The sequence below is a fragment of the Babylonia areolata genome, chromosome 26, assembly GCF_041734735.1.
Source record: "Babylonia areolata isolate BAREFJ2019XMU chromosome 26, ASM4173473v1, whole genome shotgun sequence".
Classification (NCBI taxonomy): domain Eukaryota; kingdom Metazoa; phylum Mollusca; class Gastropoda; order Neogastropoda; family Buccinidae; genus Babylonia; species Babylonia areolata.
In genome coordinates this window covers 45,181,756-45,195,768 of record NC_134901.1, presented here as the reverse complement: position 1 = coordinate 45,195,768, position 14,013 = coordinate 45,181,756, and the positions used below count along the sequence as shown (strand labels likewise).

At 47.0% G+C, this 14,013-nt stretch overlaps 1 protein-coding gene across 1 annotated transcript in view; it reads right to left on the bottom strand.

Annotated features, from left to right (window-relative positions):
* Positions 1-1,106: 1,106 nt before the first annotated feature.
* Positions 1,107-14,013, bottom strand: part of LOC143300791 (uncharacterized) — a 13,914-nt gene continuing 1,007 nt past the window's right edge. The window contains exons 2-6 of the mRNA XM_076614720.1: positions 13,574-13,639; positions 10,949-11,018; positions 9,806-9,956; positions 6,246-6,396; positions 1,107-2,454 (exon numbers count right to left, since the gene is read on the bottom strand). Coding sequence (XP_076470835.1) covers positions 1,184-2,454; positions 6,246-6,396; positions 9,806-9,956; positions 10,949-11,018; positions 13,574-13,639 — 1,709 coding nt within the window. The 3' untranslated portion in view covers positions 1,107-1,183. The remainder of the gene's footprint in view (positions 2,455-6,245; positions 6,397-9,805; positions 9,957-10,948; positions 11,019-13,573; positions 13,640-14,013) is intronic.

The following is a 14,013-nucleotide window of genomic DNA, read 5'->3' as shown; positions in this document are numbered from 1 at the left end:
TGGACAAATCTCGGACATCACCCAGGGAGGCTCACGTTCACTGGGCGAGAGGACGGCGCCAGAGCCGGAACAACACTCAACGGTTCCTATTGAGGTCCGCATCTGCACAGACACGGAATCTCCAGTCTGTCACGGGTGACGTCGGCAGTTATTGCACAGACACGGAATCTCTAGTCTGTCACGGGTGACGTCGGCAGTTATTGCACAGACACGGAATCTCTAGTCTGTCAGGGGTGACGTCGGCAGTTATTGCACAGACACGGAATCTCCAGTCTGTCAGGGGTGACGTCGGCAGTTATTGCACAGACACGGAATCTCTAGTCTGTCACGGGTGACGTCGGCAGTTATTGCACAGACACGGAATCTCCAGTCTGTCACGGGTGACGTCGGCAGTTATTGCACAGACACGGAATCTCCAGTCTGTCACGGGTGACGTCGGCAGTTATTGCACAGACACGGAATCTCCAGTCTGTCACGGGTGACGTCGGCAGTTATTGCACAGACACGGAATCTCTAGTCTGTCACGGGTGACGTCGGCAGTTATTGCACAGACACGGAATCTCCAGTCTGTCACGGGTGACGTCGGCAGTTATTGCACAGACACGGAATCTCCAGTCTGTCACGGGTGACGTCGGCAGTTATTGCACAGACACGGAATCTCCAGTCTGTCACGGGTGACGTCGGCAGTTATTGCACAGACACGGAATCTCCAGTCTGTCACGGGTGACGTCGGCAGTTATTGCACAGACACGGAATCTCCAGTCTGTCACGGGTGACGTCGGCAGTTATTGCACAGACACGGAATCTCTAGTCTGTCACGGGTGACGTCGGCAGTTATTGCACAGACACGGAATCTCTAGTCTGTCACGGGTGACGTCGGCAGTTATTGCACAGACACGGAATCTCTAGTCTGTCAGGGGTGACGTCGGCAGTTACTGTTATTGCACAGACACGGAACCTCTAGTCTGTCAGGGGTGACGTCGGCAGTTATTGCACAGACACGGAATCTCTAGTCTGTCAAGGGTGACGTCGGCAGTTATTGCACAGACACGGAATCTCTAGTCTGTCAGGGGTGACGTCGGCAGTTATTGCACAGACACGGAATCTCTAGTCTGTCAAGGGTGACGTCGCATTTATTCCACAGTCATGAAAATCTCCAGCCTCTCACGGGTGACGTCGGCAGTTACAAGGACGTGACGTCAGCACTGTTACACACCTCGTACTCTATGTGGCTGCGGGTGTCGGCCGACTCCCGGCCGTTGCTGCAGCCGTCCCGGGTGGCCGAGGTGCTGTAGCAGTCCCCGCTGTTCAGCTGCCGCATCTCGTACACCCGGGGCCGCCGCTTGAGGGTGAGGGCCGACAGCAGCGTGCACACCTCGCGGCGGAAGGCCTTGCTGAAGACCAGCAGGATGAGGCCCAGCAGGGTCTGGTTGAGGGCCGACAGGATCTCCGTCACCTTCTTGGTCAGCTCGATCTGCGCGATGAGGTCGAGCGACAGGCGCGACATGGGGAAGTAGATGTCCACGGCGTTGATGACAGTGGCCGGCACGGTCAGCAGGAAGAAGGTGGCCGCCACCACCAGCGTCGTCACCGTGAAGTCGTCGCCACCGCTGCCGCCCACGTTCTCCGAGCGCCGCTGGCGGTGCTGCTTCAGGCACAGCGACACGGACAGCACGACGTTCAGCACGAGCAGCAAGGTCAGGGGCAGGTAGGAGTAGATGGTGGCCGACCACAGGGGCCAGATCTGGATGTGCAGGTCGTCGCTGTCCGGGCTGACGAAGCAGCCCTGCGCCTGCAGCTCGAAGGTCCACATGGCGTGGATGGACACCACCACCAGCATGGTCACCACGATGATGCTCATCACCTTGGCGGCGAACAGCGTGCAGTAGGTGGTGGCCTTGTGGGAGTAGCACAGGTAGATGACGCGGTCCGCAGACAGCACCACCACGAACCAGATGCCGCAGTACACGACGACGCTGGACACGAACGTCCACAGGCGGCAGCCCCAGTCCGTCATGGCGGCGATGTAGGGCTTCTCCAGCACCACGCACAGCCAGGAGACCCCCAGGATGAGGTTGAGGACCAGCACGTTGGCCAGGGCGTACAGCGCCAGGTAGAAGCACACCGAGTGCTGACCCAACGTCTTGCGCCGCAGCACGGCGAAGGTGAGGACGTTGGACACGTTGCCGAACACGATGAGCACGGGCATCACGTACACCGACAGCCCGTCCCGCATGGCGATGTGGGGGTGAGCTAGGAGCTGTTCGTAGTACGCCTGAATCAGACTGCTGCCGCTCAGGTTGTTGTAGTTGTCGATGTTGATGTTGATGTTGTTGTTGTAGTAGTCGCCGCCCCGCTCCCACACCTCGCCGCTGTCGTTGTGCGAGTGGCGCTGGTCCAGGAACGCGTCTGGTGACCACCCTCCCTCCCCCACCCTCCCCTCCCTGTCAGAACCTGGGTGTCACGATTGCGTGCAGGTCCCCGCCTCCATGCTGGGCATGTGGCCTCACTGTGCGGGCTACACGACATCCCTACCGGACTACACATCCTAGGATGGGGAAGAAGCGAGCTGGGGGCGCCACAAAGACGAGATTGTCACACGCATGCTGCGCCCATAGGCTGTCGCGTGGGAGGGAAAGCAGAAGGGAATAACGGGGGGGTGGGTACAGAATGCGTGCTCCTGAATGCGCCTGGGATTTTCACTGTTGCCACGCTAGAACAAACGTTGTTTGTCAATTTTATCATCGTGTTTGTGTTGAAGATACACACATGACACCGTGAGGGTGTAACATACACAATGTACATCGGATTGGTGTTGAAGATACAATGACCGATGGGAAGATACGACTGGTTGGTGTTGTAGACAACAATGTACATGAGGTTGTGTTGTAATACAACATGCATTTTGTTGACACCTTACATCTTGTGTTGTCTGTGTAAGATACAATGTACATCAATGTTTGCCGTTGTATGATAAACAATTGTAATCAATGTTTGCCGTTGTAAGATACAGCAATGTACCAATCATGTTTGGTGTTGTAAGATACAACAATTGTGCATCATGTTTGCCGTTTTAAGATACAGCAATGTATATCTAGTTTGGTGTTTAAGACAAACACTGTGCATATGTTTGCCGATGTAAAGATTACAATGTACATCAGTTTGCCGTTGTAAGATACAACAATGGTACATCATGTTTGCCGTTGTAAGATACAACAATGTACATCGTGTCTGCCGTTGTAAGATACAGCAATGACGTCATGTTTGCCGTTGTAAGATACAACAATGTACATCGTGTTTGCCGGTCGTAAGATACAGCAATGTACATCGTGTTTGCCGTTGTAAGATACAATGTATATCATGATTGGCGTTGTAAGATACCAATGTACATCATGTTTACCGTTGTAAGATACAGCAATGTATATCATGTTTGGTGTGTAAGATACAGCAATGTATATCATGTTTGCCGTTGTAAGATACAGCAATGTATATCTTGTTGCCGTTGTAAGATACAGCAATGTATATCATGTTTGCCGTTGTAAGATACAACAATGGTACATCATGTTTGCGTTGTAAGATACAACAATGTAATCATGTTTGCCGTTGTAAGATACACCAATGTACATCGTGTTTGGTGTTGTAAGATCAGCAATTTACATCGTGTTTGGTGTTGTAAGACCCAACAATGTACATCCGTGTTTGGTCGTTGTAATGATACAACCAATTTACATCGTGTTTGGTGTTGTAAGATACAACAATGTAACATCGTGTTTGCCTGTTGTAAGATACAACAATGTAACGTATGTTTGGTGTTGTAGATACAACAATGTCCTATCGTGTTTGCCGTTGTAAGATACAACCCATGAACATCGCTGTTTGGTGTATGTAAGATAAGAACAATGTACATCGTGATTGGCTGTTGTAAGAACAATCGTACATCGATGTTTGGTGTTGTATAAGTCAACCAATGTACATCGTGTTTGGTGTTGTAAGATACAACAATGTACATCGTGTTTGGTGTTGTAAGATACAATGTACATCGTGTTTGGTGTTGTATGATACAACAATGTACATCATGTTTGGTATTGTAAGATAAACAATGTACATCATGTTTGGTGTTGTAAGACACAACAATGTACATCATGTTTGGTGTTGTAAGATACAACAATGTACATCATGTTTGGCGTTGTAAGATACAACAATGTATATCATGTTTGCCGTTGTAAGATACAATGTACATCATGCTTGCCGTTATAAGATACAACAATGTACATCATGTTTGCCGTTGTAAGATACAGCAATGTATATCATGTTTGCCGTTGTAAGATACAATGTACATCATGCTTGCCGTTATAAGATACAACAATGTACATCATGTTTGCCGTTGTAAGATACAGCAATGTATATCATGTTTGGTGTTGTAAGATACAACAATGTACATCATGTTTGGCGTTGTAAGATACAATGTACATCATGTTTGGCGTTGTAATATACAACAATGTACATCATGTTTGCCGTTGTAAGATACAACAATGTACATCATGTTTGGCGTTGTAAGATACAACAATGTACATCGTGTTTGCCGTTGTAAGATACAACAATGTAATCATGTTTGCCGTTGTAATATACAACAATGTACATCATGTTTGGCGTTGTAAGATACAACAATGTACATCATGTTTGCCGTTGTAAGATACAACAATGTACATCATGTTTGCCGTTGTAAGATACAACAATGTACATCATGTTTGCCGTTGTAAGATAGAGCAATGTACATCATGTTTAGTGCTGTAAGATACAACAATATGCATCATGTTTGCCGTTGTAAGATACAACAATGTACATCATGTTTAGTGTTGTAGGATACAGCAATGTACATCATGTTTGGTGTTGTAGGATACAGCAATGTACATCATGTTTGGCGTTGTAAGATACAACAATGTACATCATGTTTGCCGATGTAAAATACAACAATGTACATAATGTTTGCCGATGTAAGATACTATAATGCACACCACAGTATATCATCGATACGGTTGGGTATATCTTACTGTGTAACCTGCAGTGTTTCCTGGATACCGTGAATATATATTATAGTACTGTTGTCTCTACAACGAACATTCTTCGTAAGCTGTGCTACTGACCAAAGACAGGAGCGAGACGAGGGCTGGTGAAAGCCTGTAGCACATGTAATGTATGTCATCCACTAATGTAATGTATGTCATCCACTAATGTAATGAATGTCATCCACTAATGTAATGTATGTCATCCACTAATGTAATGAATGTCATCCCCTATCCGGGTTTGTGCACCATCAACTGGCTGCTTCGCCAGATCGCTTCTGTGGGACACATGTCAGTCAGGCCAAGCAGCAGCCATGACTGTGCACACATCCTCACGTGAGGAGGTACAGGTCCCACAGCACGTGCACTCTGAATGTGACATCACTGCTTGGGGGGAACAACAGAACGACAATCATCATCACTATAACCATCATCTTTATCATCATCGTCATCATTACCATCATCACAATTACAATCATCGTCATCGTTACCATCATCATTATCACCATCGTCACCATCGCCATCCAACAAGTGGTGTAGTACGGGGTACGGGACGTTTGCTTATCACACGTTTGATGCCGCTGATGACACACCCCACTGTTGCTGGGTCAAACACTTCACACACCGCTAACCTGACGATTTGCTGGTACCTCGTCTGGGCAACTCATGGGGAGTGTCCACACAGCACAGTGCACACACACACACACACACACACGCACACACATACACACACACACACACATTATCAAACAGGATAAAACTGAACGCTTTTATAACTAAGTTCAGCAAAGACATCAGATGCATATGTGGAGAACATATTTCTAGCAACCATGTAATATTCGAATGTCAGAATCTAAAATGTTTTTTGCCAGACTTCACCAAAAGTTCTTTTGAATGTGTGATTAACAATTCCAATATGTTATTTGTTATTGCAGAAGGTTTGCTGCGTAGTCCTATAGGACATTGGTTATAGTTGTTATAGTTGTGTGAGATTGGCGTTTATAACGTTTCCATTTTCTCTAGTTTGTGTCTCCCTATTCACCCTCCACACATACACTTTTACCCCTCCCCCTCCCACAACCCATACCCCCACGTTTTTTTTGTTTTTTCTTTCCTCGTCTAATATCATTTCAAGTGGAAAGACGTTAAACTGAAGACAACAACAACAACACGCACACCTACCTGGCACGGGGAGGACAACGAAACACCTGTCCACAGGCTTCAGAGGGAAAGACGGACCAAGCTGCACCTGTGACAGCTGAGTGAACCTGGACACACCAGTTTTTACCTGGCTGCCTCTCCACGCACCGTGTGGTGACTGCTGCCATTCGTACTGTACACGTCGCGTGCTGCTTCACGTTTTTCAGGACAACAGTACATGTAGGAGGAAGGTGGCAGAATGGTTAAGACGCTCGTCTGTCGATACAGAGCCCGTGAAGGTCTGGGTTCCACCCTCTCGCCTTTTCTCACAAGTTGGAAAAAATTAACCCTTTCACCGCCAGTCAATTTAGAGTACAAAATTCCCAACACCGAAAAGACAGTGGCTAAGAATACCTGGGGATTCCCCCTGCGATGTATAGAAAAGATGGCCTATCATACCACCGAACATTAAGAGCAGTAAGTTCATGGGTAACAGACCAATGAATGGTCACCTTTCAGTGACATGGGTACTCTACCACGCCTGTGCATAAATGCGAGCTTGGCGGTGAAAGGGTTAAACCGAGCGTGTAGTCATTCTGATGAGACGGTGAACCGAAGTCCCGTGTGCAGCAACGCACTTGGCGCATTGGAAAAAGACCCCACGGCGACAAAAGTGTTGTTCTCTGGCAAAATGATGTCGAAGAAATCCACGGTGACAGGTGTACAAACAGGTATGCAAGCACTCAAGGCGTGAAAAAGCGCATTGGGTTATGCTGCTGGTCAGGCATCTGCTTAGCAGATGTGGTGTAGCGTATGTGGATTTGTCTGAACGCAGTGACACCTCCTTGAGAAACTGAAAGTGAAAGTGCGTGCGGTGTTCTTCCTAGTGTGTAGACCATTCTGTTCACAAAAACACAGTAACTGTTATCGTACAGTGATCATGAATGTACGTCCTTGGCGAGGAGACGTACAGTTCGTTACAGGAACTCTGATTTGTTTATCATCCTTTTGTGATGAATATGATGGATATTAACATAAATATTGAATACATATACTATGATAAATGTATGATTTTAACACCCTGATGTGGAGCCTACCAAAGACAAATGACAGAAATAATTAAGCATGCGCACACGCACCACACACACAGACAATAATTTTATGCATGCATGCATGCATTCCCAAGGTGACAACAGCAGACTGCGTAAGGCACTGCCCAAACTGACTTCGCTGCCAAGGAGAAGTTTCCATGCAGCTCCTTACACTTGTGTGGAAGATAAGTTTTTTATTTGATAATATTTTTTTAAACTAAATTATTACAGTATACAAAGAACAGAAACACATAGAACGGATAGGAAAAAGGAAAGAAGGAAAACTAATAAACAAAAATCCCAATGACAGTGTGTATTATGTTGAGAGTATCAACTTAGATGTTGTCATAAACTCATGGACATGCACATTGACTTTTATACTACTGATACTGAAACTGAAACTGTCTTTATGATTTTTTCTAAGCATTTAAACACACACACACACACACACACACACACACACAAACACCCACAACCAACAACAACAGATTACAGACAGGTTACAAGATAATTCACTCAGCATGAGCAACGAAAATCTTCAGTCCACCTTCAGACAGTGTTGGCAACATGCCACATTCAGTCATACGAGGCAGAATCGAGCACAGGTATAACAAACTTCCCAACAGTTCTTCACGGCCTTTCCCAAGTAAAAAACATCAAAAGTGTTCTGATTTTATCATTAAGGAAAAAAACAAAGGAAGAAGAAGAAACGTTCCCACCTCTTGAAAACAGGGAAAAGGTTGTCACGGAGAGAAAGTATTGCCGCACGCGATAACCCTGTCCCCACCACGCACGCACGCACACACACACACACACACACACACGAGCATCGTGCAGTTCTAACATAAACTTCCAATCTGGACACTGACCACGGAACGGAAACAGAGAAGAAAAAGAGGACGGCACATAACTCCTACGACCGCCCTCAGATAATTCTCGGTCCCTTTGTAATTTTCCAGTGCACCTAAATCCACTCTGATTGGCTCTCTCTGATGGCTGCTGCTGCTGTCGCTGCCCAAGCTGATGCTCAGGTTAGTTTGTAGCTGATGTATTCCCCTGGGTGTAAAATTATCATCAGGCCGTCCGCCTAAATTTCCCTGGCCATGACTGTGCCCACCCCCCCCCCCCAAAAAAAACGCCCCCGGCCCGGCTCAAAATCAGATCACCACATTTTTCCTTGTAACACGATCACGCACATGGACTAGCAAACACACACACACACATGCACGCACACACACACACACACATGCACGCACACACAAACATACACACACACGCATGCACACGCACACACACAATGTGAGAGAGAGACTGAGTGAGGCACTGACACCAACATATTTCAGTGTCCATTGTATTTTAGCAGTAAAGCCCTGAAAACAAGGGGGGTAATGATTTCATTCAACAATAATAATCAGCAGAGCTCAAACATTACATAAGCTGGCGCGCCCACTCGCGCATGCTCAATACACAAACACACACACGCGCGCGCGCACGCTGCTGAATATAGACTGGATCATTTGGAGATTAACTAACCCTGTGCTCGGAAATTTTTTGTTTTTTTTTTTCTTTTCTAATACGCATTACTTCTGCAATGTATTTAGCGAGACTTATACTATCGTTTTCGTTGTTGTTCGACAATAGCTTAGAAACATTATTTGCATCAGGGTGCTACGTTAATTAGTTACTGCATTACAAAACTGGAGTTTTCTGCATAAACAGCACAGTGGAATAGAAGGTGGTCTTCATTTTCGTTATAACAGAGAGAGAGAGAGAGAGAGAGAGAGAGAGAGAGAGAGAGAGAGAGAGAGAGAACAACCGACTTTCCTATCTCCTCCACACCTCCACCCAACCCTCCCCATCTTAACCCCCCCTCCCCCGCCACCCCCACCCCACCCAACCTCCCCCTCAAACATACCGACAGATCTGACTCGTTATGGGACAGAAGTATTTCAGTTTCAGTGACGTTTTTTTGTTGTTGTTGTTGTTTTTTTAAAGAAAAAGAAAAAAAAAAGGAGAAAGGCAGTCAAACTCTGGCATAAAAGCGGGACTGGCTCAATCTTTGTAGCTTGCAGTGGGCCCAGTTTCATTCTATCCCCTACTTTTCAATACAGTAGAAAGAAGAACTCTCAATAACAGCAGGGGCTTCATCATTCCATTCTGCCGGACAGACCAGCTAAAGAACTTTCCTGTTGTTGTTGTTGTTGTTGTTGTTAAAACAATAGAAGAATGGAGTCAGCTGGAGGAAGGAGATGTGTGTACAGGACAACCGCAACATTCAATGCGGCCATCAAAAAGTTCCCTCCCAGAAACTGTTTTCCATCACTAATTAACAGTACAGGTATTTTTGTTGTGTTTTGTTGTTGTTGTTGTTGTTTTTGCATGTGCTTTCCCAAGTCCGTTGCGAACATGGCCTGGGAACGCTGAAGAAACAGAAGGCCCCTGCGAAGTAGCTATCCTGACCCCGATTTTTAAAAAACACCACAAAAAAACAAAAACCAAACAAAAACCCACCCTGAGGGGAGGGGCCCTTGTGGTCTGTGACACCGGCTGGTATTGGTTGCCTGAGTGTCGGCAATTCCTGACGGTGGTGGCGTGTGACGGCGCCGCTCTTGTTGACTTTATGACCAGGTTCGGGTTGACTCGCCTGTTACCAGTTATTTTCCTGGCCGGTGGAAATCAGAGCGCTGATTACCGGTAATGTGTGGCCACTTGGCCAAACCCGGATGGGTCAAGTTCGGGTTCTAATCGACTGTGGGATGAGGTGGTGGTTATCTTTTTTTTTTTTTTGAGGAATCGAATCTTATTTTCTGGGTTGGGTCTCGGATTGTGTGTGTGTGTGTGTGTGTCAGTGGGTATGGTTGGCAGTGTTCATGACGGTTCACGAGGGACATATTTCAAATCAATCGTAATTGGTTTGGGTTGGGGTTTTTTTGTGTGTGTGCGTGTGTTTTGTTAGTTTTGTTTGTTTGTTTAAGCACTGACTGACTGAGTGGGAGGTGATATGAACCAACAGAACCCCCTCTCTCTCTGTCACTCTCTTTCCCTTCTTTCTCACCATCGCTTTTTCTTTTTTTTCTTTTTTTTTTTAATCCCTCTTCTATTTCTCCCTCTCCCTCTTTCCATATCCCATCTGTGTGTGTGTGTGTGTGTGTGTGTGTGTGTGTGTGTGTGTGCGTGCGTGCGTGCGTGCATGCGGGCGTGCGTGCGTGTGTGTGTGTGCGCGTGCGCGCGCGCGCGTTACGTGCAAGTTAATACGTGTGTCCTCATGTACCAGATTCGTGCCCGTCCATCAATTGAATCAACAACAAAAACGTATATTAGTTAAAGAAAAAAGATTTTGGCTCTCATATATTGCCATACATTACTTCCGTGATACGGATCTTGTCTGTTAATAATGGTCAGTGCGTGAGTAATTTTAGTGATGTCAACTTGTCGAGTCTTATCAAAGCAGTTGTGGCTGAATAAAATGGGATACTTTGATAAAATAAAAATTAAAAAATTAAAAAATAAAAAAGAAAGAAAGAAAAAAAAAGAAAAGAAAAATGCTTTTTCAATCTACATGGAAATTAGCATGTGTAACTGAAAACACAGACAGAATGAACACGCACACCAGAAAAAATGGTGGCGTTTTCTGCCATGAAGAAAACGTGGCACCACGGCAAGCGGTATTTCAACTGACTGCAGACCGTGGACAGCAGCTGGTTAAGGCCGCCACGGCACGAGTCTGTTCGGGAAGGACATGGAGTCTGGACTCATCCAGGATCTAACTGGCTCGTCCACAGTGATCCCACTGGCTCACCAACGATCCCATTGGGGGCTTACATCGGTTAGTATGGATTCCAGCCCACAGCGGTTAGTATGGATTCCAGCCCACATCGGTTAGTATGGATTCCAGCCCACAGCGGTTAGTATGGATTCCAGCCCACAGCCTTGACCATTCACCACAACAGACTCGGGAAGGACCCGGAGAAAATGGTAGGCAGTGAAAGAGTAAAAACGTAAAGTGTAACATACACCAGCGTAAGAAAATGAATAAACAGATTTTTAAAACATCCAAAAAAATAAATAAATAAAATCAGGCGTGTTTACGTTCTCGCTGAACATCAAAGAATGTTGGATTTGTCCATCATAGTAATATCACAGACAACGTGTATTTATGTGGGGGAGTGTTGGGTTTGTGTGTGTGTGTGTGTGTGTGTGTGTGTGTGTGTGTGTGTGTGTGTGTGAGAGAGAGAGAGAGAGAGAGAGAGAGAGAGAGAGAGAGAGAGAGAGAAAAGGGGAAGCAAGTCAATGTAACACAGATCTATCTGACTGGTTATTTTCCCAGAGTTCTCTTTCCATTTTGGAAGGTCGGCCAAGAAAAATGTTGATCTATTTTTCGTGTGTGATGTGTAAGTGTGCACATGCCTACGTAGGTGTCTGCATCGGTGCGCGCGCATGTTCTGTGTGTGTGTGTGTGTGTGTGTGTGTGTGTGTGTGTGTGTGTGTGTGTGTGTGTGTCAGTGTATCACGTGCGCAGTGCGTGTGAGTTTCAGTGTGTCAGTGTGTGCGCGCACATGCGTTCACATGCATATGCCGTGCGTATAACGTGCGTGTGCGTGCCGCGGGCGCCAGCGTATGTATTTCCATGCGCGCATGCATAAATGCATGTGTGTGTGTGTGTGCACGCGCTCGCGCCGGCTTACATGCCACTCGTGTGACCGGGCGTTTGTGTTTGTGTGTGTATGTCTGTGTGTGCGAAGCAATGCATGCACATATGCTTGCGCATCAAGAAAAAAAAACTGATTAAAAAACTGTTGTGTTTTTTTCTCCACGGAAAAAGCACAAGAAAAGTAGTGCAAGGGAACTAACTCGTTACGAAGACGTGGAGCGAAGAGGCATTGCAACTCGTGCTTATGTCCCTTGGTACGCCCCTCTTTCTCTCTCTCTCTTTCTCCTCTCCGCCAGATATTGTCATGTATCAGATCAGTGTGTGTGTGTGTGTGTGTGTGTGTGTGCGCGCGCGCGCGCAGGTATGAGGGGGCGGAAGGGGAGGGATGCACGCGGTCGGTCATGCATATGCAGAGACGTGAATATCTGATATTGGGACACAGGCGACAGCAGATACAAGTCAAACAGCGATGTGTGACAGTGAATATTCTCGGGGGAGACAGATAAAGACAGGGGACCTAAAGGGCCGAGGATGGAGGTGGGGGTGGGGTGGGGGATTGGGACAGACAGGCAGAAACAGATAGAGAGAGGGAGAGAGATGAAAGAAAGATGACAGAGAGAGAGAGGCACACACACACACACACACACACACACAAATACATAATATACAAAGATATATATAGATATAGATATTACATATTATATATTTTTGAAAGAGAAAGAGAGGGGAGAGATAAATGTGTGTGTGTGTGTGTGAGAGAGAGAGAGAGACAGAGAGAGACAGACAGACAGACACAGACAGAGCGACAGAGAGAAACTGAAACTGATATGCTTGATGTCATTAGTTGTAAAACTCTAGTGACATAGTAGGTACAAATCAGAAAAAAAATGGTGCAAAACAAATAAAATGGAACAGAAAGGAAAAACATAGTTAAAGCAAACTAAACTAGTAAGGGATAAGCGGCACTTTGGTACTTGAGAGGTAAAAGAGAGAGGGAGAGGGGGGAGAGGGAGAGAGAGACAGAGGGGAAGGGAGAGGGAGAGAGAGAGGGAGAGAGGGAGAAAGAGGAGAGACTGAGAGGGACAGGGAGAGAGGGACAGGGAGGGAGGGAGAGAGGGACAGGGAGGGAGGGAGAAAGGGAGAGAGAGAGACAGACAGACAGACAGAGGGAGGGAGGGAGAGAGATAGACAGACAGAGAGAGAGAGAGAGGGGGGGTAGAGAATGAGTGGGGGAGAGGAGAGGGAGAGAGAGGGGGGAGAGAGAGAGAGATGGAGGGGAGACAGAGAGGGAGAGGGAGAGAGGGACAGGGAGGGAGGGAGGGAGAAAGGGAGACAGACAGACAGACAGACAGAGGGAGGGAGGGAGAGAGATAGACAGACAGAGAGAGAGAGAGAGGGGGGTAGAGAATGAGTGGGGGAGAGGAGAGGGAGAGAGAGGGGGGAGAGAGAGAGAGATGGAGGGGAGACAGAGAGGGACAGGGAGAGAGGGACAGGGAGGGAGGGAGGGAGAGAGGAAGGGAGAGAGAGAGAGACAGACAGAGGGAGGGAGAGATAGACAGACAGACAGGGAGAGAGGTGGGGGGGAGAGAATGAGGGAGGGAGAGAAGGAGAGGGAGAGAGAGCATTACCTGTCCCTGCCCCCAGCTCTACCTGAAGTGTATCTGACGTCACAGAGGTCCAGTTCCTGTTACCCCCTGTGATCATGTCGTAACGTCATGAAGGGTTGCTGTTTAGGGTCTGCACGTTCCGGAACGGTACAGACGTTAAACTAATTCATATGCTCTGTCCCCCATGGCGTCTCTCAACCTTCCTGTGTCTTCCTCCTCTGTCCGTCTGTGTGTGTGTGTGTGTGTGTGTGTGTGTGTGTGTGTGTGTGTGTGTGTGTGTGTGTGTGTGTGTGTGTGTGTGTGTGTGTGTGTGTGTGTGTGTGTGTGTGTGTGTGTGTGTGTGTTGTGTATGTGTGTGTGTGTGTGTGTGTGTGTGTTGTGTGTGTGTGTGTTGTGTGTGTTGTGTGTGTGTGTGTGTGTTGTGTGTGTGTGTGCGTGTTTGCGTGCGTGCGTGTGTGTTT